This window comes from Brachypodium distachyon, chromosome 2 (genome assembly GCF_000005505.3).
Source record: "Brachypodium distachyon strain Bd21 chromosome 2, Brachypodium_distachyon_v3.0, whole genome shotgun sequence".
In the NCBI taxonomy this organism is placed as follows: Eukaryota; Viridiplantae; Streptophyta; class Magnoliopsida; order Poales; family Poaceae; genus Brachypodium; species Brachypodium distachyon.
In genome coordinates, this window is record NC_016132.3 from 33859557 (window position 1) to 33884924 (window position 25368).

Genomic DNA, 25368 nt, shown 5'->3' on the forward strand with positions numbered 1-25368 from the left:
ACATCTTTTGTTGGACGGAGGGAGTATAAGAATTATTTCTTAGGCCTTATTTGATGTTAGTGTATTTTTTTAGTTACTAGTGTTTTGGTATTTAGGGGGTTTTGGGTGTTCACCCAAAACACTCAAAAATCCAAAACACTAGTTTGAGAAGTGTTTTAATTTGGTACAAAAATTGAGTGTTTTGTTGGGGAAACTAGGGATAATCCCCTCCAAACCCTTCCTACCGAACAACCATTTGAAATTTGTAGTGTTTTTTTCATTTTGGAGTGGTTTATACATTAGAAAACATCTCAAAAACTCTAGGAAAAATTGGCTGGGGGACACCGTTAATTTGTGGCCTTTGCCGAAACACACCGCCGGAATATGTTTTGTCCAGTACCATTACAATTTTGTGGACATTTGCCAGAACACATTGTATGGTACAAAACGGAAAATTTGACTTTTTTTCCCATTGAATTATCATTCTACCCTTTAACAAATGTGCCTAGAATCTTTCAAACTCTTTGTTCGAAGCGTTTTTCTCTCCTATAGAGTGCAGCAACAAAGGTGATGAATGCCCACATCGACCAACGACAGACCCTGGTAGATATCAAAAATCGATTCGTACAAAGAAAAAAAATCAAAATTGGATTTACGATGGTAGTCCCAAGTAAAATGTCAAATTTTTAATTTTAGTCGATGCAGTGTGTTATAGCAAATGTCCATGAAATTGTAATGCTACCGGGCAAAGACACATTCCGACAGTGTGTTTTGGCAAAGACCACAAAACAACGGTGTCCTTCGGCAAATTTCTTGTTTTGCTAGTCCTTAGTGCTAGAACTCTCTTGTTTTGCTCCAAAATTCCTTTGATCCGTAAAGGTCCTGAAGTTTGTCGGACGCAAAACAGTTGGTACCACGACCGAGAGGGACGGGTCAAAGGAAGCGTGGGCGCACACGCGGGCGGCACGACGGATGGAATGGATCGGATCGCGTCCGTCCACATCCACCCGTGGCAGTATTACTACATGCCGATCGACCGATGCATGCATCTGCACAAAGCTAGCTAGGCCCAAAATTAAACCCCCATCGCGCCGCGCCCACGCGACGATGACTCGGTACCGGATAACGGACATCGTCGTACGTGCGTGTACGTGGCAGGAGATCGCCGGGATAGCCAGCCGTGTGGGGGCGAAGAGGAGAGGCGCTCTGCGGCGCGTCTTCCGGCCGGCAGACCACGTTCTCTTTTTCGACCCCTGGTCGTCGTCTCGTCCTTGCTTAATTTGTCTGCCGCCCTTGGTTAACTTAGATCCGGGACCACGTACACGTGCTTAATTTACACACACACACACATACGCCCACGTTTTCCTGCTGCTCCTGGCTGCAAGCACGGTGCCAAACCATCCGAGTTGTAGTAGTAGTAGTTGCTCTGTGAGTCTCTGACCAGTCGCGTTTCATTTCTTCTAGAGGACTTACCCGAGTGGATTGCACTCCAGTTCATCGGTTGGCAGCACGGAGGCAATGCAGGCCAAAGGAGGGGCACGCCCTGCTTGCTGTGAGCTGTGCTGTCTGCGTTTCGGCCTTCCTGGAAGCTACCGAGGATGAGAGTCCTACTCATGTCTGATATTCATGGTGATTCGTTTCTTGCTGGCCGATCGAACCCATATATACGATAGTACTACAGTGGAGTATATATCTTGTGTTTTTAAGTTTGACAAGTCTCTCTTTTAAACACCAGAGATACAGTAGGTCGTAGCGCTATCTTAGATTTCCTTTCAGCGTGTGTTGAAGTGTGTGGCTTATTGATCCCACATGTGAACAGTCTCAGGGAGACAGATGTTCTGTTCTTGCCAAGGCAGCAATGCATATCCGTCTCTGCTTGCTGATTGCTGCTCTCATCAGGTAGCTGTCGTCCAATGATTCGTTCATCCCAATCGGCCACTCGTAATTCGTGGACACCAGATCGTCTGAGCTTAGCTAGAATCGGATGACCGGATTCTGTTGCCTAACTACTCGTCCCACTACAGCTTGCTGTTGCCAGGGCATCATGGACTCATGGTCAATACTATGTCATTGAACCGATTATTTAGTTGCACGTTTTTATGGTGACAAGAAACAAGCAAATAAAAAGATGAAATTCTATGCAATTAAGGCCTCTCCTTAGATTAACGACCAATCGAAAGGATCTCAAAGCAAAGCAAAGCAAAATATCCTCCATCACATTTTGCTATGGATCTTTATTTCATTGGGGGTTCCACTCTGATTTCACTCCTGTTTCACAATAATTTCATATTTAGTTAGGTTTTACTTAGATTCCGGACATGTTTCGCTACAATGCCACATTTCATTGCCGTTTCACTTCTGACTCAAATTTCACTCCGGTTTCATTACTATCATTTTTGAAGGACATGGACGAATTAAGAACAATACCCCCAGCGTCTTCTTGACTCTGGTACTTATGAAGTCCTGGTACCTCGCCTTCTCCCAACCGGCGCAGCACTGCAGCACTCCGGCAGGCCTTGCGACACCCTAGAAATTCTGGGCTACTCCATCTCCCTCCGATTCTAAATTATTGTTAAAATGTTACATGTATCTAGACGTTTTTTAAAAATAGATGCATCCATATTTTAGCAAATTTAAGTCAAGAATTTGAGTCAAGTATCTTTTTTTTGTTTTTGGAAGAAATTCTGAGTTATCAGCAATCACCGTAGAACCAGCAAGGGCAGCAACACAAGCAGTAGTTTCAGGAAATGATCGGCCATCTTCTCTTAGCTGCTATTTTCGCAAGCACTACCAAGTCTGCATAAGACATAGTACTCGTTCCGATCCATATTAATTGTCGAAATATTACATTATATCTAGATGTTTTTTAGACGTATATGCATCCATATTTGGACAAATTTGAGACAATTAATATAAATCAGAGGGAGTAGAAAATATGTATGTGTACAACATTCATGGTTGCTGCCGTCGATTATGTTACCATCTCCCTCTCAAAGAAATAGTAAAAGCAATCTGGCATAGCATATAGCAACATCGATAATGTAGTGAAGTAACCTGCTGAATAATAAAAAAGATCAACCTACTCTTGAGAAGGTTTCTGAATCTGAGAAGCGAAATGCAGTAGCAAGTAGCATTGGGGTAAGCAAACTATGTCCATCTCCAAGGCACGCACGCCTGCGACGAGTCCTTGCAGCCAGTATTTCCATTTTTCACCAGCCTAGTAAAGTATAGCTAGCACAGGGCAGCAGTTCTTGTCCAGTTAACCAGAAATCAGCATCACCATCTTCAGAACATAAATTTTCAATGAGAAAGAGAAGAAATTGTTGGATAGCATAGCAGCCCATACATTTTGTCATCTATCTCACTTTATAATTTACAAATTGCTCTTAGAAGCGTTGGGAGCAGGTTGTGCTGTCGTTGGGGAAGGCAGAGTTATACTTGCGATTCAATGTCGTTTACTACCCTGTTGTCACTGTGGCGACGCCCAAAGCCAAGGGCTGAAGAACTTGTCGAACCACCATCTATCTCAGCTTTGCAGAGGGGGCACAGGGCATTTATCTTGAGCCATTTATCTACGCATTCTTTGTGGAAGAAGTGTGTGCAAGGAAGCTCTCGGAGATCATCATTGTTCACGTACCTTGCCAAGCAGATGCAGCAAACCTGCAGATGAAAGGATGAGCCTCAGGTTCTAAGTTAAGAGCAACAGTTAATAGAGTTGCCAAGTATATAGGAGTGTGGGAAGAAAAACTCACAGCATCCTCAGCAGAAACAATACGCTCCTTGTCTGTTCCAGCAGCCAGGATCCCACCACCTTCACTGCCCTCACCATTACGAGCCTTCTTCAATTTGAACTTGTATGTCCTCAGGGCATTGATTGCTTCTGCAGTAGCACCTTTGTTTTGGTTTAGATCTTCACGAAAGCTCATTAAGGAGATTATGCAGGGTAGACAACAGCATATCAATGCGCAGAGAATGAAAGGCATAGCATAGCCAATGCAGCTGAATGTGAGGAAGGCTATACACAACCTGGAAAAAAGCTATTACACTGATGAAACATATAAACGAGTTGAGTTCCAAAGATAATACAGCACAGAAAGCTAGCGTCCTACCTGTACAAGTTAGGTGCGTCATGAGAAGAAGAATGTCCACCAAATATCCACACATTCCCCACAACAAACCACACAGCGAAAAAACAGTCCAGGGCCATCCTGAAGTGATCAGCATAAGCTTGGACCCTATAACAAATATTCAGAGTGCAACTCAGTAAATAGATCAGAGTCTGGACTCCAAAAGAGTTAGCCAAAAAAATGTTAAGAATACTTCAGACTCTAATGCCCAGAACAGTAAAGTTTCTCATATATTGCAGTGATCAGATTTTTCTCACATTAGCACAGAAATGTGACAAATAGAGGTTTAATGCAATTTGCCGGCATGTCATGCAGACATAAACACTGGACATGTGCAGACAGCAGGCATATAAATTTCGTAAGAGCAGACTGAAGACTATGTTAATCCCTCCGACCCATATGACTTGTCTCAAAGTTGCCCAAATATGGATGTATCTATGTAAAAAGCGTCTAGGGTACATGTAATATTTCGACAAGTAATATGGATCGGACGGAGTACCTTGGATTTCTGGTGATGGTGTTGTTTTGTGAGACTCCATTTGTGCCAGTTACATGGCCAGCTTCAGATATACGAGAGGCTGAACTTTCTGTGAAAGAATTGGCCTCAGGGATGCTGTTCGGTGGGAAGTTCTGACTTGCTGATTCTTGCCCAGTGGTCAGGCGGTTGCGATGGATATAGCGCCAGTAAAGAAGAGGAAGAGTAGCAATACAACCTACTGTGTAACCAATGACCCACTCAAACAATGGAGCATGTGGATGTTCATTCCTTGATAATGATAGAACAGAGATAGCCGCTATAATCTGGCTAACTGTTACAATAAGCTCAACTGAAATCCAGCAACTAGAATTCAAAGGACTTTGCTGACGACGGACACGATTATCACCTCTTCTTGCTAGAGGAGCATTCTGAGAGTTAGATGGAGTAGTTGTTTCCTGCAAATTTTCTGAGTTACGAGGCAGTCGATCCAATCCACTGTTATTATCCCGACTAGATGTTGATGAAGAAGCGTCGTCATCCCTTGGGCTGTCAATTGCAATCTCGCGATGAGAAGTATTTTCCAGGTGGTCCATCAGTAAAGGGTGATTATCTGTTGGACTGCCTGTTTCTGATTCAACAGGAGGAGCAGCCATCCGCAGAAGATTGCATAGGAAACCAGCGTTGCACTTCCTAGAAATACAGCTGCCTGATCTTCGATAAATGAAGTTCCCTATGTGAAAATGCACTTAATCCAAGGCAAGGTACTTCGATTTCGTTTTTCCTACACCACCAGACCTGAAAGAAAATGAATACACCAATTAGCTATTTAAATAACTCTTAAAGTACGGAGGTTTGAAGGCTGTATACAACATTCAAAAAAAGGGTAATACACGTCTCATGTTCCACTCAACTTAAAACTAACAAGGAATTAAATGTGCAATTTTATGTCTCCGGTTATTGTTGTCTACAGCCACCATATGACAAGTATAAGGGAGAATAAACTGGTCATTCATGTTAGCAGTTTGGCTGACATGCATAGTTGTCCCTTTGTCACTCGTCAGATAAGCGGGAATGAATAACCAGTCTAGTAATAAAGACCCAACATGCTTCTCTGAAAAAAAAGGCTCAGAGGATTATATCCAATCATACAAACTTCCAATGGGATTCAATAGAAGGGCTTAATTTGTTTGTAAACATGATGGCATGCAAGTACGTGTACAGATGTGAGCACTAGCATCAGAGTTAGTATGCATGATCTGCTTAGAAACATCACATCTAACCATTGCAGAATATCTTCTTCTGTGGGGTCACCAATACATGCATATACAATTCCCACTGCAGTTTCAATTTCATGCTCAAATCTGGAAACGGACAGAGACCAAGTTTGAAAACCTGTCTGGACAAAAAAATATTGCGCTAATTCGACGACAAATGAAGCAGCTAACCAATAAGACAAGCTTATCCAGACCTACATATGCGCTGTGAGCCCATGTAACACATTTGGTTAATAAAGGATTGCTCAAAACCAGTTGAACAAAAAAATTATATAGCACTATGGCTGAGATCATGTTCAATGAAGAAATAAGAATTAGCACTGCGTAGACAGTTTTGGCCAGGTTGACTTCAACCCATACATGAACACCCCTTGGTTAAGATATGTCAAATTCGACCAAATACACATGAAATCTAACCAGACATGTCCACTAATTTATATCTTTGAAACCATTCACCCTTCTCATCCAAAAGGGGATTTTAGTAAATAACCAAACATAAATGGTAGCTTAAAATGGAATGCTTACTTTACTGACAGCAGTTATGTGCAAATCATTTCATTCGCCATTTGAGCATAACATGATCATTTATAAAATAAAACAATACACAGGATTTGTCACAAGACAAAAAATAACAAAAACATGAAGGTTCTCATGATAGCATACTAATACTACCAACATCAGACTGATCTCTATCTACCGAGTTTAATTAGTGAGCGAATCAAATCCAAGAAATCATTTAACTAACATGTAAAGAAACTACAGAATCAAGATACATGGGTTAGTCTATCATCGGCCTGTGCATTTGGTAGATAATTGATGAAGAACGTCGTTAAAATAAGCACGGTGAGTTCATCTTGGACAAAAAACTTATAACGGACAACAACACCCCTCAAACCTAACCAAAAGTTTTTCCACATTCGGTATATTCATGGCAGAGGCACCTTCTGACACGCTATTCATCTAAAAAGACTATCCAAACACCAATTATGAATCATTGAAGTTTGATGTTTTAGGTAACAAAGTACTAAGCTGTTCTATTCTTCTTCCATATAGGCCTAGAACTAATAAACACTAAACTAACTTCTACCAATTTCACCACACATTTCCTCCATCAGTTAGCCAGAGACTACCTAATGATCAGGCTCATTAAAAGATCAATCCATGAGCATATACCACAACAAGCAGAACCAGGAACGCCGCATACCTCAAGAAATTTCACGTCCCAGGAACCGTCCGCCAACGACGGCTAGCAGCAACTGCTGCTCCAATCGCCTGAAAGATTCAAGAATCCATGAGAGAAACAGGGGGTAAGCAAGCTGTGGAACCAGGCCAGACACATACCTGGACCACTTAAAATCAAATCAATGCCTGGCCCTCAAGCGTCCATCCAGCGAGGTTCGCACTAAAGAAATCCAAAGAAAAATTGCTGGGCGAGCTCGGACGGCAAGATTGCGCCGGAGGGGAAAGGAACAAGTACCAAACCCTTGGAACAAGGCAAACGCCGTTAGTTCAACGAAGAGGAGAACGGAGGGATCCAGCTACCGGGGAAGAAGAAGAAGAAGAAGAAGAAGAAGATGGAATATACCAAATGGGGATGGGGAGGTCCAAAACTCCGACTCGATTTCTTCCTCCTCCTCTCTTCTCCGGTCTCCAACGGGAGTGGCGACGTATGCTTGGGGATATTTGGGGAGAAAAAGAGTAAATAAACCCTCATTTTGGCTGAGATTTTCTTCTTTTTCTTTTTTCTGAAACTTTATTGTTCTTTATTTTCTGGGAATCTTTTGGCACGCATGGGCGGCGGAAGAACGGTGGGCCGTTTCAATCGCGGCCGTTGGTGCTCGATGGGCGTCTAGGATCGCACGGGCTGCCGGGACGGGTGCGAGGATCTCTTGTGGCCGCTTGTATAGGAATTCTTTTTGTTTTGAGAACAATGATCTGGCTTTAGGCTGGAAGCCTGGAAGATGGAAGAGACGTGGCTGTTTCTGATATGTCCGTAGGGAAGTTTGGTGTTTGACGCAGGACAGCGGATGGGATCACGGTAGTGGATTAGTTGGGTCGGTGATTCCGTCAGCAGCGTGCATGCGGTAATGTAGGATTAGTTTGGTCGGTCTATCTTGTTCCTAATTACTCCCTCCGTTCCCAACTCATATAGATTTGTGTATTTTTTTGTGCATTTGGACCAAGCCAGCTCTCATTTCTAGTGTCCGACCACTCATATTGGATTGATATTAAATGGATGTGATTAAATGGATGTGAGTAGTTATTGGCTGGGTGCGGATACCAAAAGAAAAATGAGGTGTGTTATGAGACAAATGAAAAAAAATTATATGAGTTGTGTTTTGGACAGAGTACAAAATGTATACTCGAACTCTATCAGTCTATCTCTATGTTTTAAAGTTCCCGGAGATGTTCTCCTGGGTTAAGATATTCCTGACTTTCCGTGACAACGATTAGCGCACTATAATGTCATAAAGAAAACGTTGTAACACGCTGGCGCAACAGGCGTATAGGCGTTTTGGACATATGGCAGGAACCAGCAAATATGAGCGCCCTGTGTTTTGGTGCAGCAGCAAAGATTGATCTTACGCATATGGGAGGCCTGATTCCTGCGTTGCTGCCAAGGCATATGTAAACCAACTTCATTTTGCATTAACATCAGGCGTCATCACGTTGGCAAGGCAGACATTAAACTCAATACAACTACGTTGTGTTAACGACAAAATGATTTCAAAGTCCAGGGAAATGTACGAAACAGACATTCAGTACCAAGTGCTTACAAAGCTTTGACCATGGACCTCGCGAATGTATATGCTGGCAGATCAAATGGTGTACCAAGATCACCGTGAATGGGGAAATTGCAGAATTGCATGTTCAAATTTATTTCCATCTGGGACCACCCAGCTTGATAACCTCCTCTGCGCAAGAATCATGGTGAAGACGTTTGGCATCACAATCGCCCTTCTTCTCGGTTACATCACCATACAGATCCTTCAGCTTTGCTAGATTGCTCGAGGCAGCCCCAGCTTTCTCTTTGTTCTTATCCCCAAACAGGCTTGACCCATGCTCATTCCTGCTCCGGCTCCTGCTGCGACTACGGCTTCTGCTCCTATGGCTGTAGCGTCTGTATCTGCTATTGTCATGTTCCCTTCGGTAATCTCTTCTTTCTTCTGAATGCCTGGACCTGTGATAGTCACGATCCCTGCTATCACGGTCATGATGGCGATAATCTCTGATGTCGCTATCATAATCCTTTTCACGGCTTGACCTGTCAGTTCCTCGGTCACGGCTTGACCTGTCAGTTCCTCGGTCACGGCTTGACCTGTCAGTTTCTCGGTCACGGCTCGAACGATCATCATAAGGACCTTCCCGGCTTCCACTACGACAAAATGGTGAGGATGATCTTCGATAGTCATCTTGGGTGATTGTTCGCCGAACTGGGGATGAATCCCTAGTGGAAGCTCGGTGTGGAGCACGCTGTCCAAACGAAACTGACAGAGAAGCTTTTACAGAAGGGGGCCGACGGGCAGTATCTTCTGATACGTGACGGGATTCTCCAGTCACCCCAGAAAGCTTAGTCGGCAGCTTCATCTTCTCAAGGTTGGTTGTTACTTGACGGATTACTGGAACAGGAACTCTTGGAAGGATACTATCAAAGTAGTACTGTGGCATGAAAAAACAAAGCAGCACGTTGGTCAATATAAGCTTACTGTCAAGCAGAATAAAGTAAATAAGGTGAGACAAGTCAATCCAAATATGATATGGTAATTGAGGATCATCACGAATGAAGCCTTAAATTGACAACTTAAGAATGATATACTGCTATGCGGAAATAAGAAGGGGAAGTATAAACTATGAACAGGCAATGTTGTGGAACCATGACTTGCCTGACTAAGAAAATTGTCCAGTTAGTTGGCATAGTTTCTGAACATACAAACAATAAAAGTAGGATTAAGAAATATCACAAGCATTAGAACGAAAAATGAGCTAAACTTTTCTGAAGCCAACCATAACATGGACAAGTAAACCCATGTAGTACAAAAAAGAATTCAGATGAGAATCAAAGAAAAAGTAGGCCACTAAAGAAAGGAACATTGACACAATTATCCTAGCAATAGTGCTGTTCATTTACATGAAACACTAATACAACAAATTTATCAGACAAACAGTGCACTTGTTTTATTTATTAACAAAGCATAAAGAACTCAAGATGCAGACCTGCCCAAGTATAAGATCACGCACATATACACCCATGGTTGTCATGTGACCATTAGATCCAGGAGAGAATTCCTGCATAAAAAATAAGTAAATTAGATGGCTGAATCGGTTCCTATCCTTGCTGATGAGCTCATTAATTTGATGAAATTTATGGACTGAATGTATTTTCTTCTGAATGATTAACTTGTACTCCCCCCGTCCCATATTAAGTGACTCAAATTTGCCATGTATCTATGCCTAGAAAGTGTCTAGATACATGTAATAGAAAGTCACTTAGTATGGGACGGAGGGAGTAGTATTCTGTGGTTTGTATATCACAATGTCCTGATCTGCCATTTTGCATACCTTTCTTGATCAAGCTACTTGCAGGTCATGTTACATGCTCTAATAGCTTTTCTTCTCTTAGAAGAAGTCCATAAATCATAAAATTAGGAAACTAAACAGATATTCCAGTTATGAAAGTACACATATAAACGGCAAAGGCACAAAAGAATGTGAAATAAATAAACAACTAATCAAAAATAGTGATACCTCATCATCCTTCAAGTAAGGCTCATACCATGTCCATAGAACCTTCGGATCCGCAACATATCGAAGATACAAGAATCCTATCTGCAATAAAACACCAATTGGTCATTTACTAGAAACCAACTGATTACCTGACAGGATAAATAGAGACAAAATAAATAAAAAATGCTCACAAATCCAATGCACAGACTGGTACACTACTGCTTGCAAACTTTGTCATCCACGTGTCCTAGGACCAAAATTGAGACACAAGGCCATCCAAGGAGGCAAGTCATTGGACTGTTAGTGGCTATAACCAAAATGTAAATAACATTATGCACTAATGAATTGAAAGAACTATGAAAGAGCTGGTTGCTTAGGATTAACACCAATGTGTTACTGCAAAACCTGCTATTATCCGGTTCTAGTATAACTTGATACACAACCTGGTGCATGCATTAAGTCCACATCTAACAAATAGACACGACACAATGAATTGTGGAATCCGTCAAAAGTAACTCAAGGCAAAGCAACTTACAGCTCTAATGTACGGAGAGTCAGGATGCTTCAACAAACCATGCATCTGTTTCACGGTTAGCTTCATTGTGAAGAACTTGTAGAGGAGACAAAACGCAGTGGAGGGCCCCCTGCAATTGCCTGTCATCCAAGGCTCCACATGATCAACTTGGTTGTAGATCTCATCAATGACCTCATGATAGGTCTTCATCCTGTAGAGCTCCTTGAAGTAATCGGAAGAGAGAATGTTCATACAAAGAACCTTCTCCATCAGCATATTAATTGGCTTGCCTGAAGTCTGTATCTCCATATTTCAGCGAGCACAAGTCTGAACCACAGAACTGCAAGAGGGTATTCCTCTTAGCTCAAAGCCCTCAAAGTTTATGTAGCACAAGTAGAAAAGTAGAACATAAATAAATCTGCTTCCAAACTACAAAGAAAATTGACTAGGTTCAGCTAGAACTATAGGGCGATTTCTAGACATTTTTTGCCTCCTCAGAAACAATCATTAATCAAGTGCGAAGCAGTCTCCACCTCAAATGGCTGAAAAATTCCCTGCCTATTATTAATTGTTATCAATGTATCAATAATGATAATCATACATAGTTGCAGCTAGGGAATAAGTTTTTAAACTAAATCCTAACAGCTCGCATTTTTACCTTGCACAAGATGTCCAAATGACTTGTGACCCATTTCACCATGTACCTAGCCTATAGATTTCCCCAACTACTTAATCCCTCCCTCCAATACCTTGCCATTTCAGATCAATGCAATACCGTATCCCTTTGTATGTTGTATCACGTCAATTCGAAAAAGAGTAGAACTACTTTACCTGTAGATTTTACCACTAACCACAAAGGATTCATCAGAAATGCAATCGTTACCGCATACAATTTATTTCTTCCTTTTTTTCCGAGGAGTGACTGTCCACGGGACATCTCGACAATTTCAAGCGCAACAGTAAATAAGAGCGTAGAAGCTAGTAATCGGTGAGATGGATCTACATAACTAGCAATAGGCGAAGTGAATCTACATACTCGGAGAAAGGGAGAGATACTCGCAAGCTGGATGCGCGCTAACCCTAGGACCCCCTCGGCTTCCAATACTGCGGCCGGCTCGCGGAGACTCCAAAGCGAGCGAACTCCGGACGATTGAGACTTCGCTCTTGTCGAGCTCTTGTCGGCGTAAGCCGCCGCTGTTCAGATGGTTGGGATTCGGCGGTAGCGGGGAGGTCGCTGGACACAGGGAAGGGCGGCGGGGAATTTGGGGAGGTGGGAGAGCCGCGTACGCTCTGAAAAGTTGGAAAGAATCCATGATTTATTGGGCTTTCGGAAGCCGTGTTTCGGGCTCTGCACATGTCCAGGCCCAACCCGTCACCATACCCGTCGCCGGCCCATCAACGTGCCCGTGGGCGTAAGAGCCGAACCCGAGCGAACCGAACTCGGTTTTCAGTTTTGGACCGAAAAATAGGCCGGACTAGATATCGAATCGAGCCCGTTTACCGAAAATCTAATTCGGGTCACCAAATCGCCTCGCTTCCGCGCAGTATATGTAGGGTTCGGAGGGGCTTTTCGGTTTGTTCTCCTAACTCTCCTCGACCGCAATCCACACCCCCTCCTCCGCCACAGCCACCGCCACCAACTCCATTTCTGGCGAGCTTCGTAGGAAAAATGCGGCCCCCGATCTCCTCCGCCGCTCGCCGCGCACGTCTGGCCGTCGGTCCTAGCATCCGCGGCGACCCTAGCGGCGGCCGGGTCACCATTGCGGCGGCCGAGGAAGAAGTCCGGCGCCGCCAGGGAGAGGCCCGCATGTGGGTGAGGTGGCCCCAATGCAGCGCCCGTCGGGGAGTGGTTGGGGACCGCCGCTTCAGCTATTCCGCCGCCAGGGAGGGGAGCTCGAGCGGCGTCCGCCCCAAGCCCGCGAGTGACTGGCTCCGCCCTCCTCCGATTCGTCGGTGGAGATAGCCAGGGAGCCCCCTATTTATGAACTTCTCGCGAAATTTCAAACTTTTCTGTTTTTCGATTTTTGTATTCGATATCTATTCTGCCGAAACTAGGATGGTACTGAATTCCAAAATTCAATTGATCCGAACTCGGTTAGTTCGGATCGTTCGGGTTCGGTAACTGCTAGAGTTGCTCTAAACTCATACATGTGACCGTACCCGACGTAACCCGTCCCGACTCGCGACCGGGTACCCATCAGGCAAAATCAACTCTCGCGGTCTTCCTCCGCGGGGCAAGTGCACACGTGCTCCAATGCTCTGCCTCGCCGGCTGTCCCTCCAGCATCTCGCAGTCGCCCGTCGGCCCCCTGCTCATCACCGGTTGTTCCTCCTCCATCTCGCCCCAGCAACCCCCGTGCGGTGCCTGCCCGGCAGCTTCACCCCCACCCCCGCTGCAGCGGCTCCTTGCCGACCATGACTTGGTGATGGAGCCCGTCGTTGTGTGTGTGTGTGTGAGAGAGAGAGAGAGAAAACTGAGGAGATAGAAAAAGAGAGAGACACCAATTGCGCAAGAGATAGAGGTTAGACGAAGTTCGGCAGCAACTTCAGACTTCACCCCTAAGAGCAACTCTAGCGGTTACCGAATTTTTTGACCCGAAAAAATGCGTATTCAATCAACCGATCTCGTGTTTTTCGGTTTCAATTTGACACGCGTGGACCAGATACCGAATTCCTAATCCGTAAAACCGAATCTCTACATCTGGCCCATCTCCATCTAGCCCAGCCCAACGCAGCTCCTGTTCATCTTCCTCCTCCCTCATTAAATCTCCGTCCAATTTTCAAATTCTAAACAGTTTTTCCTTAAATTAAAGCCTGAGATTTAATCCTCGTCAATCAACAAGCCAATTCAGGGAAATAATTTGCCAGATGGAGTTTTGGACGGGCGCGGTCGGGGGCGGCCAGGGACGATGGAAGCGGCCAGGAGTGAGGTCGGGGCGGCCAGGGACGAGGTCGGGGGCGGCCAGTGGCGAGGTCCAGACTCCAGAGCGACGACTATGACCTCAGCGGCATCCACCAGAGCTCGTGAAGATGGCTTGACGGCCCCAATTCCGGCCAGGAATGGGCCAGGACATCTGGCCGGTGTCGGGCGCGGGGGTGGGGGGTGGCCTGGGGAGGTCGTGCAAGCCGGGGGCCGGGATTGGGCGTGGTGGCTCGCTGGCTAGATCAGGGACACGCATCGGAAGAAGACGAAGATTTCTCAGCAGTTCGGTTACCTGTTTCGGTTTGCTTTTGGCACTGGAGATGTAGGAATTTGGGAGGGTGTATTCGGTTGATCCAAACTTTTTTTGTCGATTCGGTACCATATTCGGTTTCTGTTCTGCTCGTTTTTGGCACCCAAAACCGAAAAGTGACAGTTATTTGCTAATTCAGCACTGTATTCGGTATCTGCTAGAGTTGCTCTAAGGTTACTTTCAGTTGTGGCCATTGGGTTGGGATGTTGTATTGGGCTGAGATGTTGTATTAGGCCGTTAGGGGTTAGATTCTTACCCTTTTTTTTACAGCAAGGTTCTTAAATTTGTTGATCGTTCTGTTCTAAAAAAAATGTGTTGATTGGTGAATTGCTAATGATGTGCTCAAAATAAACTTAATTATAAAATATTAATCCGACGACCCATCGGATATAATATCCAAAATGTTAATCCAACTCTGAAGCCAGGAATGGAACATTCTAACTGATCCACAAGTAGCCTAATTTATAATTAGGTACGAAGTCGAGAGACAAGAAACAAAAAAAAAGTTTGCGGTAGGACAGTGCCAATGGAGACACATATATTTGCGTTTATTTGCAAGTGGGCAAGTAGATGAACCCTGTATCTAGGGTCCTTTACCAATTCAAAATGGACAGAAATCGTGTTGTCATGTTGGGAAATACTAAAAGAACAATTGGGCTTAATTCCTCATCCCGTTTGCTCTCTCCTTCTCACAATGGAAAATAAAAAAAAAATCACGTTTTTTACTTCAAGAATTGCTCTATTAATAGTAATCCCTCGTCTCAAAATAAAGAGTAAATTTCACGAAAAACAGTTTTTGAGGCAATTTTCTCACGTAGTCCTCACTTTTGCTAATTTGTCGGAAAAAACGTTGCAGCAAGCAAAAAAACGATTTTAAACCATTTAATAGTTTTTTTCTCAGGCATGGCCCACATGCAGGAGGCCACCTCGGAAAAACCCGGCCCGATAGCCCATTAAGCCCGCATCTTTAACCAAGAACAGCTTCCCGGGTCCAAGTTCGTGCTGCCAGCGACCCACCGGCGGGCTCGCAGTCGGTCTCGTCCTGCCGTGGATCCGCCGCCTGCTCCTGCGCCGGTGACTGCAAGGCGCCTCTCCGGGGGATTTGATGGAGGCCCGCAGGCATGGGCTGAGCAGGTGCGGGGTGCTCGTCGTAGGGGACGAGCACGGCGAGCGCGACGTCGGAGGCGTCGCTGCAGAAGAGGACGTCGGCGACCGCGGACGCAGGGCGAAGGCATGGTCGTGCGCGCGCAGGATGGCCTCGGCGGCGCGCGGGGAGGAGACGACGAGGTTGGCGCCTGCCCGAGGTCCAGGAGCAGGAGGCCGTCGGGCACCCTTGGTCGAGCTGCTTGGCACGCCTTTGCTGATCTGGGCGATTAAGAAGAAATCGGAGGGAAACTAGTGCACAATCCGATGGAATGGAAGTGGTGGATGTGGTTTATGCCTAGGATTTCAGGGACGGAAAAACTGGCCACAATCGACAGGTTTATGGCTCCAATCCTAGCAGAGTAGAAGCAACGAACAAGAATTGAAAGGTCTGCAATGGGAAACAGAGTTAATCGCAGTGGAACAATGGAAGATATTGGAAAAAGACCGAATCCACACGTTGGGGCACACTGTTCGCCCGAGGCACTCTGACACCGTCACTCCTGGGACGAACTAGAAACTTCGGCGGCGGCTGAGTTGGGGCGCGGCACGGAGGAGAAGAAGAGAAAGGGGAATATATGCGGGTCGGGTCCGACAGGGGGAGAGAGATGTTGCCAATATCGTGGAATATATAACGGGGTCGGATGGACTTTGTCCGACGCGTCGTCTTACAGGTGGGGCCGAGCTGTAAGAAATATTGTCAAAAGGCCTAAACTCGTTGTTTTGGGGTTGTTGGTACAGACTGGCTGTAAAACTGTTGTTTTCCGGGCAAATTAGCAAAAGTGAGAGCTCGGTGAAAAGATTGACCAAAAAACTGTGGTTTTGTGAAATTTAATGATAAATTATTTATTTCCAGACGGAGGGAGTATGTGACTTATTGTTGCCAATAATAGGCAGTATTTAAATTCAAGATTTGTTATGATGACAGCAAACCCAACCGTGAATTAATGATGCAAAAACTAGTTCTAAAAGAAAAACAAACATTCTTAACATCACAGTACTACCTTACAAAGGAACACTCTAGGCAGTGCATAGCCACGCCTAAAGTTCTCACGTGGATGTTAACAAGCGTTTTATGGATGTCGTCAAACTACCGTAGCATGACGCTTGATGCAGCGTTGGTGGCTGGAGACACGTTGGCTTATTTTTTATGCAATTCTGCTCAATCTCGCGCCAGCCGCGGAAGCTTGTGTTCGCGGTCTATGATCTTGCAAGTCGCGTCCGTTCCATTGAAACCCCGAAGACAAAAAGGTAAACTAAACTCATCATTTCATCACGTTGATTTATATTTCCACGCTAATACGACTTTAATTAACGAGACACTGACTTGTGCGGCTGCTTTGTTTGGCATCTCACCTTTTGCCGAAAGCGCTCATTTTGCTTTTAGCGATCTGTCTATTAATCTGAGACCTGTCTATGCATTTTAGAAAATGCTATGGCATATAGTATACCCAAAGTATCCTAGTGCAGGTATCGCACTGACTGGAGCTTTGGGCGTGAAGTGAAGTCGTCTGCGAGAGCGAATCCCACGAGGTCCAAAGTTGTTCGCCGACACGACGGAGTGGGAGTTTGGTTTGTGACTAAATTAACTTCCCCACAGCCGAGTTTAGCCAAGTGCGTCTTCACACCGGCTTTCGGGCCTCAGACAAACGGTTGAAGTGCACGTACGTACACTTTGTAGATGCCTGGAGTGGGCGTTTGATTCTTGCCGTGGCTAAACCAGACAGGCCAGGACCCTTGGCAGCTGTAGCCGGCCGGCCTCCCATTTTCTCCCGCTCCCCCGCCCACGCGGGAGATCTTCACATGATGCGACCCCTCCATCCAGCAGCAGCAGTGGGAGTCGTACGCACGTAACTGTATAGGCAAAGCAAGTTTGGCGTGCTTGCTTCAGCTTCCGTGCACAAGGGAAAAGGCCAAGGCCAAAGGAGATGTGCCCAGGTCGAGCCGTGTCTATAGCTAGGGCAATCGGGAACCCGTGTCGTTCCTGCTTCAGATAGATAGATAGATAGACGCTACTCCTACTCCGTACTCTCTACCGGTCTCTCTCTCCCAATTTCCTGTTGATTCCTGTCTTCTTTTTCCTGTGTTTTGATTTGGTGGAGCTGTTCCGCGGAAGATGCCACGCGAGAGAGAGACACGTTGCGCGTGCGTGCGTGCGATCTCAATGTTGTGTGCGTTGCGATCTTGTGTCGTTCCTTCTGCTCACAGTGCTCGTTCTTACACAAAGTGGTTTGCTTTGCTAGCTTTTGCTTTCTGTCGGAGGAAGCCGGCCGCTGCGGTCGATCTTGTCCGCTACTTACACAGGCTGTGCAGCTCGCTCGATCGAGTGAACCCGCAAGCTATGGCGCCTAGTAGCGGACAAGATGGACACTTTTACAGCTGCTTTTCCCGGTACACTGGATCCAGGCGCTTCGGTAGCCGGCCAGTTTTGTGTGCGTGGCATGTTGCTAGCTACAGCGTGCACCATGTCGGGGCATTCCGTGGCTCTACGCACGTACGTGCATGCACCTCGATGGTTCCGTAGCTATGACATGCGTCAATGCGTGCGCATCATCGCTCCTCCTCGACAAAACTAAGTTGTTACTTGTTAGTACGGAGTGGCACTATTTTACTGGCATCTTGGCGTTCCGTACCGTTGTTAGTCGGCAGTCCGTCGGCCATCGGCCTTCGCAATTACCTCGGGAGAAGATTGCATGCAGACAAGCCCCACATGGCAGCAAAGCGGCGCTGGGCCCGAACGGGTAAAAAGGAAAAAAAGGAGCCAAAGAAATCGAGACAGCCGGATCCGGCCGGGGCTCAGGTAAACCCCGGGGGGTCGCTCTCGTGCAAAGCGTGCGGGTGGGAAAGAAGCCGATTCGAGTCCAATCCCATCCTCGCTTGGGCACGCACCCGAATCGGAAAGCGAAAGCAAAAGAAAGGAGGCGCGATTCTTGGCTGGGATTTAATTTCAGGCAAACCGGGCGGGTGGGGGACACGTCGCCGACAGCCCGGCACATCCACGCGCGCCCCGCCTTTAACGCCTTGTCCCTCCCCCCCTCTCTCCAATTCCCGTACGCTTTCGCCGCTGGTTTACGCCTGTGCCGTCGGATCGGGATCGGGCGAGTGGACCGGTGGGCGCGCTGTAGGGTGGCCAACCGGCAGCGCCGGGCCCACCCGTGAAAACGAGCGGCACGGAACGTTAATGCTGCACCTCACCGATCGAGGGAGAAGGACGATCATGACCCGCTTTTTTTTCTCTCCTTCTTTTCCGTCCGTGGGATTGCGTTTGGAGAAATCCAAGGGGGGTGCGAGTTTTACATTGTGCACCTAGTCTTTGCAGACATTGCCGGTTGTGGACTGAAGGACGCACCTGCTACCTCCGTTCATATTACATGTATCTGTAGTTTTTTTACATGAAAACGTTCATATTTGAGTAAATTAAAGTCATTTAATATGAGACGGAAGGAGTAATATTTGTTTCACTCAATTACGGTGTTAGTTCAAATCTTCTGTATCTAAGTAGAAGCAACACACTACTAGATTTCTTTAAACATGCAAGCATGCCACATCATCATATAATTAATTTGTTCACATCTATTTAATGAAAAACTCTTTTTTGGCACATGCATGAATGTTACTTCCATCAAGCTATCCCCACTAAATGAAAAATGTACAATTTCATTATTTTTTCAATTTTGACTACTCTTTGTGTTAAATAAAAATTTCCGCATCATCTAGTATTGATAACGGTTGGAACCACAAAACTAGTGCGTTTGATGATACTTTTGTTTCAGAGAGCCGCACTTCTACTTTCAATCATTGATTTTTTTAAGTTTGAGTATTGCAAGTAACAGGATGAATAAAGCATAAGGAATAGAAACCTCTAGTTGTATCTCTGCCACATGGATTTGTGGGAAGAGAGACAATTCCAGATAAATGATGGTTTTCATAGAGAAATTGTGTTTAGTTATAATGTGATTCCATGGAATTTTATACTAAATTCTTGTGCACAATTCTGCGCCAGCTAAATAGGTTGGTTCCAAGAATCCAAAATGAATTCCAGGAATCCATGTCCAAATGATGGGTACCAAACAAGTTGAAAGAAGACAATGAAATTCATTTGAATCAAATAGATGTCAATAAAAAAATGATTATTCTTGAACGATGAAACTAGTGATTTGGATGCTCCTCGTTTCACTGGAATTGTGTTTATATGTTTAGACGACCATTAGTGAATCCAAGATAGTTAGTCCTATAAAAAAAGTGACAATTTTCAGTGCTCTTGAAAGCAAACTTTTTGGTACCAATTTTATTTTTTCCACGAAACTCATAATTTATTGTTCTTGCACAAAATTATATTGATGTGGAAGATTTGAACATCGATATGTATAATCTTTTGTGATTGTACAACAATGCAATTTTTTTTTTCCAACAAGAGCATGTGCTCATGGGAACCAAATTAAAAATTTCACTTTTCACAATTAACTCTATTTGTTCTTTTCATTACTACTGACTAAATGTCAATAACAACTAAAATTACTCATTCCATTAAAATCACTCTTAAAAATACATGAAGTTTTAGAATAAACACAATCTCCGTGAAGCAATTTTGATTGTTATATATATATATATATACATGTGAATTAAAATTATATATTTTGAAAATACTTCTCACGACATCTAATTCGCCCTCCGTTCTATATTAAGTGACTCAAATTTGTCTAATATGGATATATTTATATACTAAAATACGTCTAGATGCATGTAATATTTCGGCGCTTGATATAGAACGGAGGAAGAGTAGTAAAAAAATACCAAACATATTTTTTATCTGTTGTGAAAGATAAAGTAATTTAATTGCACATTTCTGGAAAGCTATACTCAACAATACTCCTCTTGAGCGGAGGTAGTACATGAAAGCATTGCACGACAGATCAAATTGTACTCCCATTTGTCCGGAACTTATATGCAATACGATGTAAAGCCGGGGCAGCAAAACGAGAATTTCCCACTAAAACCCACGGTCACGAGGACCATTCCACGTCACGGCGCCAATGGCCGGCGCGTAATTAAACCCCGACGACCGGTAGACCGGTGACCGCACCCACCTATAACCCCCTCCTCTTCCTCCTCCTCTCACCGCCCCACCTCGCAGAGAAAACAACGCGAGAGAGAGAGAGACGCCGCAGCCGCCGTCTGTGACCGGAGAGCAACAGGACAAAAAACCAAACCCACCGCCGCTAACTCCTACGCCGGCCATGTCGGTGGAGACGGAGCGGAGCTCCACGGAGTCCTCCGCCGCCTCTGGCCTCGACTTCGAGGACACCGCCCTCACCCTCCGCCTCCCCGGCTCTTCCTCCTCCGACACCGACCGCAAGCGCGCCTCCACCTCCGACCCGAGCTGCCGCTCCCCGAGTGCCGCCGCCTCGGACTCTCCCCCCTCCCCCAAGTACGCGTGCGCGCATCTCTCGCTCGGTCAGAAATTTGGCTAAGAGTTTTTGGAGGGTTTGGTTGGCCCGATTTGGCTGACATGGTCTCGCTGTGCAGGGCGCGGGTGGTTGGGTGGCCGCCGGTGCGGTCGTACCGGAAGAACGCCCTCGCGACCGCGGCGGCGTCCAAGTTCGTCAAGGTGGCCGTCGACGGCGCGCCGTACCTGCGCAAGGTGGACCTCACTGCCTACGCGGGATACACCAGCTCCACCTCGTACGACCAGCTCCTCGCTGCGCTCCAGGACAAGTTCTTCTCCCACCTAACCTTCCGTGAGTACACCGCCGCGACATGCCATGCCTGTGCCAGTGTGATACGTGTAGCTGTTTCTGTTGGTTCTCTTTTCTGACGATTTGATGGTGGATTCAGGCAAGCTTGGGAACCAGGAGATGAAGCTCGTGGATACGGTGAGCGGGACGGAGTATGTGCCGACGTACGAGGACAAGGATGGCGACTGGATGCTCGTCGGAGATGTCCCATGGAGGTGAGTTTTCTGTGCCTTCTGTGCCTTTTGTTCTTCAACGACTTTTCCTGCTGTTTAAATTCACATAGATAGTGATTAAAAATAGGTCCATGGGTTGGGTCTCTATTGGATTGGTTGCTATAGCATGTCAGATTTGGAAATCTGGAAGTTTTGATGCTCTTATGCTGTTAATTTCAGTTTATGTTTGCTTGAGAAATGGTTAATTTGAGTTAAATGGATGATTAATCTGGTTCTAGTATGCAAGGAATTGGGATCGCTTGATTGCTGTAGCATGAGTTAGGTTGTTTCCGTACACGGTACCAAGGAATCATGGGACTGCTCTTGTTTTCTGCTACTGTGAGATGTTTGTGTTGGTTTATATCAATTTTATTATCTGTTACCTTGGGAGTTGGGACCCATGAGGATTGTCTTACTTGGCCTGTATTTTCGTGTGAGCAGTGGATATTGCAAGTGTTTTAGCAGGAAAACTGGAAAATTCAGGACATAAATTGAGACAGTTGAGGGTGCTGATAGATTCAGTTCTATGTCAGTGCATTCAAGATTCAACTGACACAGTTAGAGGGGTACTGTTAAGAAACTATTAGTGGACTGCAGCTCATTTACTTTGTTCCCTGAATACACCAAAGACATAATGAATGAGGTGATTGTGAAAATTGTGCCTGCCGCTTTGAAGCCTTTTCTCCAAAAGAAAATTTCTGCCCGCCGCTCAAGTTTTTGGCTCAGATTGAACAACTTTTGTATTTTTTGTCTCTCTACAATTAGATAACCATGGGCCAAAATATAAAAGAATCAAGTTTGTTATGATGGTTACGTTGGATAGAGTTATGTTGATTGCTTGTTCTTGTCTCAAAACCTTTGAGTTAGGGAGTGTCTATTTCTCAATTGACTTGGAAATAGTTTTTTCTCAGTCAACGATCATAGGCTCATAGCCATCCGATTAAGATTTTCTCATCCTTTGTACTTGTATGGATCTTGCACGAATCTCATGACGGTTGTTAGCATCGACTTAGAAATAATTATTTCTCGGCCGCCTTAGAAATAGCAAAACCGTTTGTGTTAACACCGATCCCTATTCCCTAATAAAACCCATTTTATTGTTTGTGGTGAACTGGTTATGTTATTTCCCCTTTCTAGTGGCAATCCTGTCACATTATTGTTTGAATAGGCCTGCAGCGGGCCTGAAGACGTCTAGGGGTTTAATTAAGCTCTCATTAGATAAATATCAATGCATTAGAGATTTGTAAGCAGCTTCTACGTTCTGTTATTCTTTCAGTTTTGACCATAAGATGGTACTGATCTCCTATTATTTGCCTGCAGAATGTTTGTGGAGACTTGCCAGCGTCTTCGTCTCATGAAAAGCTCTGAGGCAGTCAATCTAGGTATGCCGAACTCAGTCCTCTGAACCGTCCTTTTCAGATTAGCTAAACCTATTTCCCGCTCAATTGTCATGTGTATAAATTTAACTTTCCACTTCTCCCTGCCCTCTGCAGCACCAAGAGCTGCTCGGTGAGGCACCATCGTTGCTTCTTTTCTACGAACTGCTCGAGACCAAGACATGTCTTTGCTCGCGCTGAGGGTCTTTCATAAGTCCAAGAGAGAAATGTGTACAGCCGCCGACTTCCACCTTTTGTTCCAGCATGCCATTGTGTTCAGAAAGTGTTGTAGCTTGTAATTCCTTTACCAGTCAGTAGTATCTATATCTAATATGGGAGAAGTTGTTATGCTTCAAAAGTTACAGCTACAGTTTGTTCTTGATAAATAAGACCGGGCACGTAGACCCCCTGTTCTTCTGAGCAGTTTGCTAGCTGAGGAGCATTATGTTTTATGCAAGTGAGGCACCTGGTGCAAGAGTCCTATACCGTGTTATGTTGAGTGGCGTTTTTGTGTGTTTGAATGCATGGCTATTATTCTGTACTACAATCTGCTTGCTGTTCTTGCTTCTGCTGCTGCGTGCAGCTTGTTTTTGCCTCTTGGTGGATATTGCTCGTGCTATCTGCCATAATGGTTTGTCTAACTGGGAATTCATCTTTTGGACACTGAGAGGTATCTTCTACATTGTGAGTACCATTGTGAAGCAATGAGACTGAAAGCTTTCCATCTAGTATTTATGAATGGAAAACAAGCACTACCTCAGCGAGTGCATTTGTTGTTGAAATGCTTGCTTAGCGAGCGCATTTGTTGTTAAAATCAGTGCGCGTAGCATCGATTTGTACTATGCAAGTGTTTAGAGTGTAAGTTGTGGTTGCCTTTGCGTGAAGGATGCTTGTTGTGAAGGCCAAGCCAAGGTGAGGTTTTTTCTGGCCTGGTGTTTCATTTGCTTATTGGCAGATCCATCTGTGCTTCATCTGCCCTGTCAATCATGAATGATGGATCATCTCGTTTCATGTCTCCTGGGCTCAGTTGGCTAGCACCCATGCTGCGGGACTAGCCAAACCTGGTTAAACTCTCACATTTTCCCTATGAAACTGTGTGGTGGAAGTTTTCCCCCACACCTTCTCGTTTCAGAATTAAGTTTTCAAAAACAGTCACAGATCAAATCTATCTTTTCTTGTCGATAAGCATATTTCTGTAGAATTTAGGCTTGATGGTTCACAATTTTGATAAGAATCTCTTAAGGTCGTGCGATGCAGAATTTAGAAAGTGTTCTTTTGGTCATGCTCTAATCCATACAGAATGTAAAATGGCCAAAAATAAAGTCTTTGATCCTTTCCTTCTTTTTCTTAACAAGTCTGAATACGCTCTGACTGAAACTACGCTCTTTTTTTTGGTCAGACTGAAACTACGCTCTGACTGAAACACAATATTATGACATCTGATCAGCTTAGCTGAATGTTTCGAAACTGGTTATTATTTGCAAGGGAAAAATCTGGAATCTGAAACGCCCTCTTGTGTCATTTAAGAATCTGCCACTTTTGTTTTGTTGTGTTTTTTTAAGATCTATCACTTTTGTTTTCTTTTTCGAAAAGAGGGAACTCTACGGCCTCTGCACACAACTATTTTTATTACAAGTGAAAATAACAAGCAAACCAGTTCATAGGTCCCACAACATGAATACAAAAGCAACCAAAGAACCAAAAATCTCGCATAGCGTGTTGATGCATCTTGAAGATTTATCACTACGTTTTACTTTACATGTTTCTTGGACTTTTGGCCACAATAAAGTGGTAAATCATGAGACAGCGGCGAAAAAAAGGATAAATTCTCAATTCACCCATTTCATATTACTCCGTATATATGCTTATAAGAAAACATGACGAAAGTTATTCCAAGTAGGCTGTGTACCTGCGTCAGCCATAGCTTCAAAACCAAAGATGTTGGCTTTTTCACGCAGAACAAAGCCGCACAGCTAAAACAGAAATGATGGTTGGGCCAGGACCTATTCCTTTTCTCCTTTCGTGTCACTTATTTATGCTTGGCCTTTCTAAATCGGTAGCGATGGATCAGCTGCAATTCAGTGGTGTTCCCCCTCTTCCGTTTTGGTTGAGAAAAGACGTCTCTAGTATAGCCATGTCTGCCTCATGATGGCCTGTCGTTCTTTTTTGGCAAAACTTTTCATCTCTGGGAATTGGAATCGTTCAGGTAACCCGGTGAAATGATGGTTTGCCACTTTGCCCCTCCAAAATGATGCGACTTCGCATTTGATCTGGCGAAGAACTGGATGTAAAGTACACTTAATTGTTACCAGTTTTATCGGTATCAATATAAATGGCACGCGAGGGTTTTACTCGAATAATCCTAACAATTCAATATATTTTTTGAGAATTTTAATTGGAACTTTTGCAATAATCTCTCCTCTAATATGTGTAAGTTTGCGCCTGCGTCTGTACTATATTTCTCAAAAAAGTGCAAATTTAATTGTGTTGTTGTTGTTGACCAATACTTGGGGGTACCAATGCTTGACGGTACAATGCTTAAAATAGAGCGTATACGACGACTTTACGGTGAA

General features: G+C 44.7%; 3 protein-coding genes across 10 annotated transcripts; 1 reads left to right on the top strand and 2 right to left on the bottom strand.

Annotated features, from left to right (window-relative positions):
* Positions 1-2886: 2886 nt before the first annotated feature.
* Positions 2887-7603, bottom strand: LOC100841221 (E3 ubiquitin-protein ligase At1g63170). 3 transcript variants are annotated; one of them, XM_024459293.1, is made up of 8 exons: positions 7444-7603; positions 7200-7341; positions 7063-7130; positions 5865-5945; positions 4606-5379; positions 4089-4214; positions 3732-4005; positions 2887-3639 (listed from the first exon to the last, which is right to left on the bottom strand). In XM_024459293.1, the coding sequence occupies exons 5-8, from the start codon at positions 5235-5237 to the stop codon at positions 3412-3414; spliced, it is 1260 nt and encodes a 419-aa protein (XP_024315061.1). In that variant the 5' UTR covers positions 5238-5379; positions 5865-5945; positions 7063-7130; positions 7200-7341; positions 7444-7603; the 3' UTR covers positions 2887-3411. The 3 variants fall into 3 exon arrangements, with proteins under 3 accessions (XP_024315061.1, XP_010231652.1, XP_003568812.1); XM_010233350.3 differs by lacking the exon at positions 5865-5945 and having other exon boundaries at positions 7063-7117; XM_003568764.4 differs by lacking the exon at positions 5865-5945.
* An 884-nt stretch (positions 7604-8487) lies between these two features.
* LOC100841527 (pre-mRNA splicing factor SR-like 1) lies at positions 8488-12401 on the bottom strand. Of its 6 annotated transcripts, none has more exons than XM_010233353.3 (6): positions 12134-12400; positions 11119-11437; positions 10605-10685; positions 10074-10145; positions 9743-9779; positions 9384-9518 (listed from the first exon to the last, which is right to left on the bottom strand). In XM_010233353.3, exons 2-5 carry the CDS (start codon positions 11404-11406, stop codon positions 9747-9749), a joined length of 474 nt encoding a protein of 157 aa, XP_010231655.1. In that variant the 5' UTR covers positions 11407-11437; positions 12134-12400; the 3' UTR covers positions 9384-9518; positions 9743-9746. The 6 variants fall into 6 exon arrangements, 3 of the variants coding, with proteins under 3 accessions (XP_014755239.1, XP_003568813.1, XP_010231655.1); XR_002963379.1 differs by lacking the exon at positions 9743-9779 and adding an exon at positions 10775-10830 and having other exon boundaries at positions 9448-9518; positions 10605-10681; XR_002963380.1 differs by lacking the exon at positions 9384-9518 and adding an exon at positions 10775-10830 and having other exon boundaries at positions 9737-9779; positions 10605-10681; positions 12134-12401.
* An 8140-nt stretch (positions 12402-20541) lies between these two features.
* On the top strand, positions 20542-23342 carry LOC100841836 (auxin-responsive protein IAA15). Its single transcript, XM_003568766.4, has 5 exons — positions 20542-20900; positions 20999-21210; positions 21308-21422; positions 22740-22801; positions 22913-23342. Exons 1-5 carry the CDS (start codon positions 20710-20712, stop codon positions 22930-22932), a joined length of 600 nt encoding a protein of 199 aa, XP_003568814.1. The 5' UTR covers positions 20542-20709; the 3' UTR covers positions 22933-23342.
* The last annotated feature ends 2026 nt before the right edge of the window (positions 23343-25368 follow it).

Coding starts and splice junctions, on each gene's coding strand:
- LOC100841221 (XM_010233350.3), bottom strand. CDS start 5,237: ATGGCTGCTCCTCCTGTTGAATCAGAAACAGGCAGTCCAACAGATAAT. Junction 4,215..4,605: donor ACCATCACCAGAAATCCAAG/GTACTCCGTCCG, acceptor TATTTGTTATAG/GGTCCAAGCTTATGCTGATC. Junction 3,640..3,731: donor TTGTTTCTGCTGAGGATGCT/GTGAGTTTTTCT, acceptor TTTCATCTGCAG/GTTTGCTGCATCTGCTTGGC.
- LOC100841527 (XM_014899753.2), bottom strand. CDS start 11,406: ATGGAGATACAGACTTCAGGCAAGCCAATTAATATGCTGATGGAGAAG. Junction 10,686..11,118: donor ACTCTCCGTACATTAGAGCT/GTAAGTTGCTTT, acceptor GTTTTATTGCAG/ATAGGATTCTTGTATCTTCG. Junction 9,519..10,073: donor GTGATCTTATACTTGGGCAG/GTCTGCATCTTG, acceptor TTCATGCCACAG/TACTACTTTGATAGTATCCT.
- LOC100841836 (XM_003568766.4), top strand. CDS start 20,710: ATGTCGGTGGAGACGGAGCGGAGCTCCACGGAGTCCTCCGCCGCCTCT. Junction 21,211..21,307: donor CTTCTCCCACCTAACCTTCC/GTGAGTACACCG, acceptor TGGTGGATTCAG/GCAAGCTTGGGAACCAGGAG. Junction 22,802..22,912: donor CTCTGAGGCAGTCAATCTAG/GTATGCCGAACT, acceptor TGCCCTCTGCAG/CACCAAGAGCTGCTCGGTGA.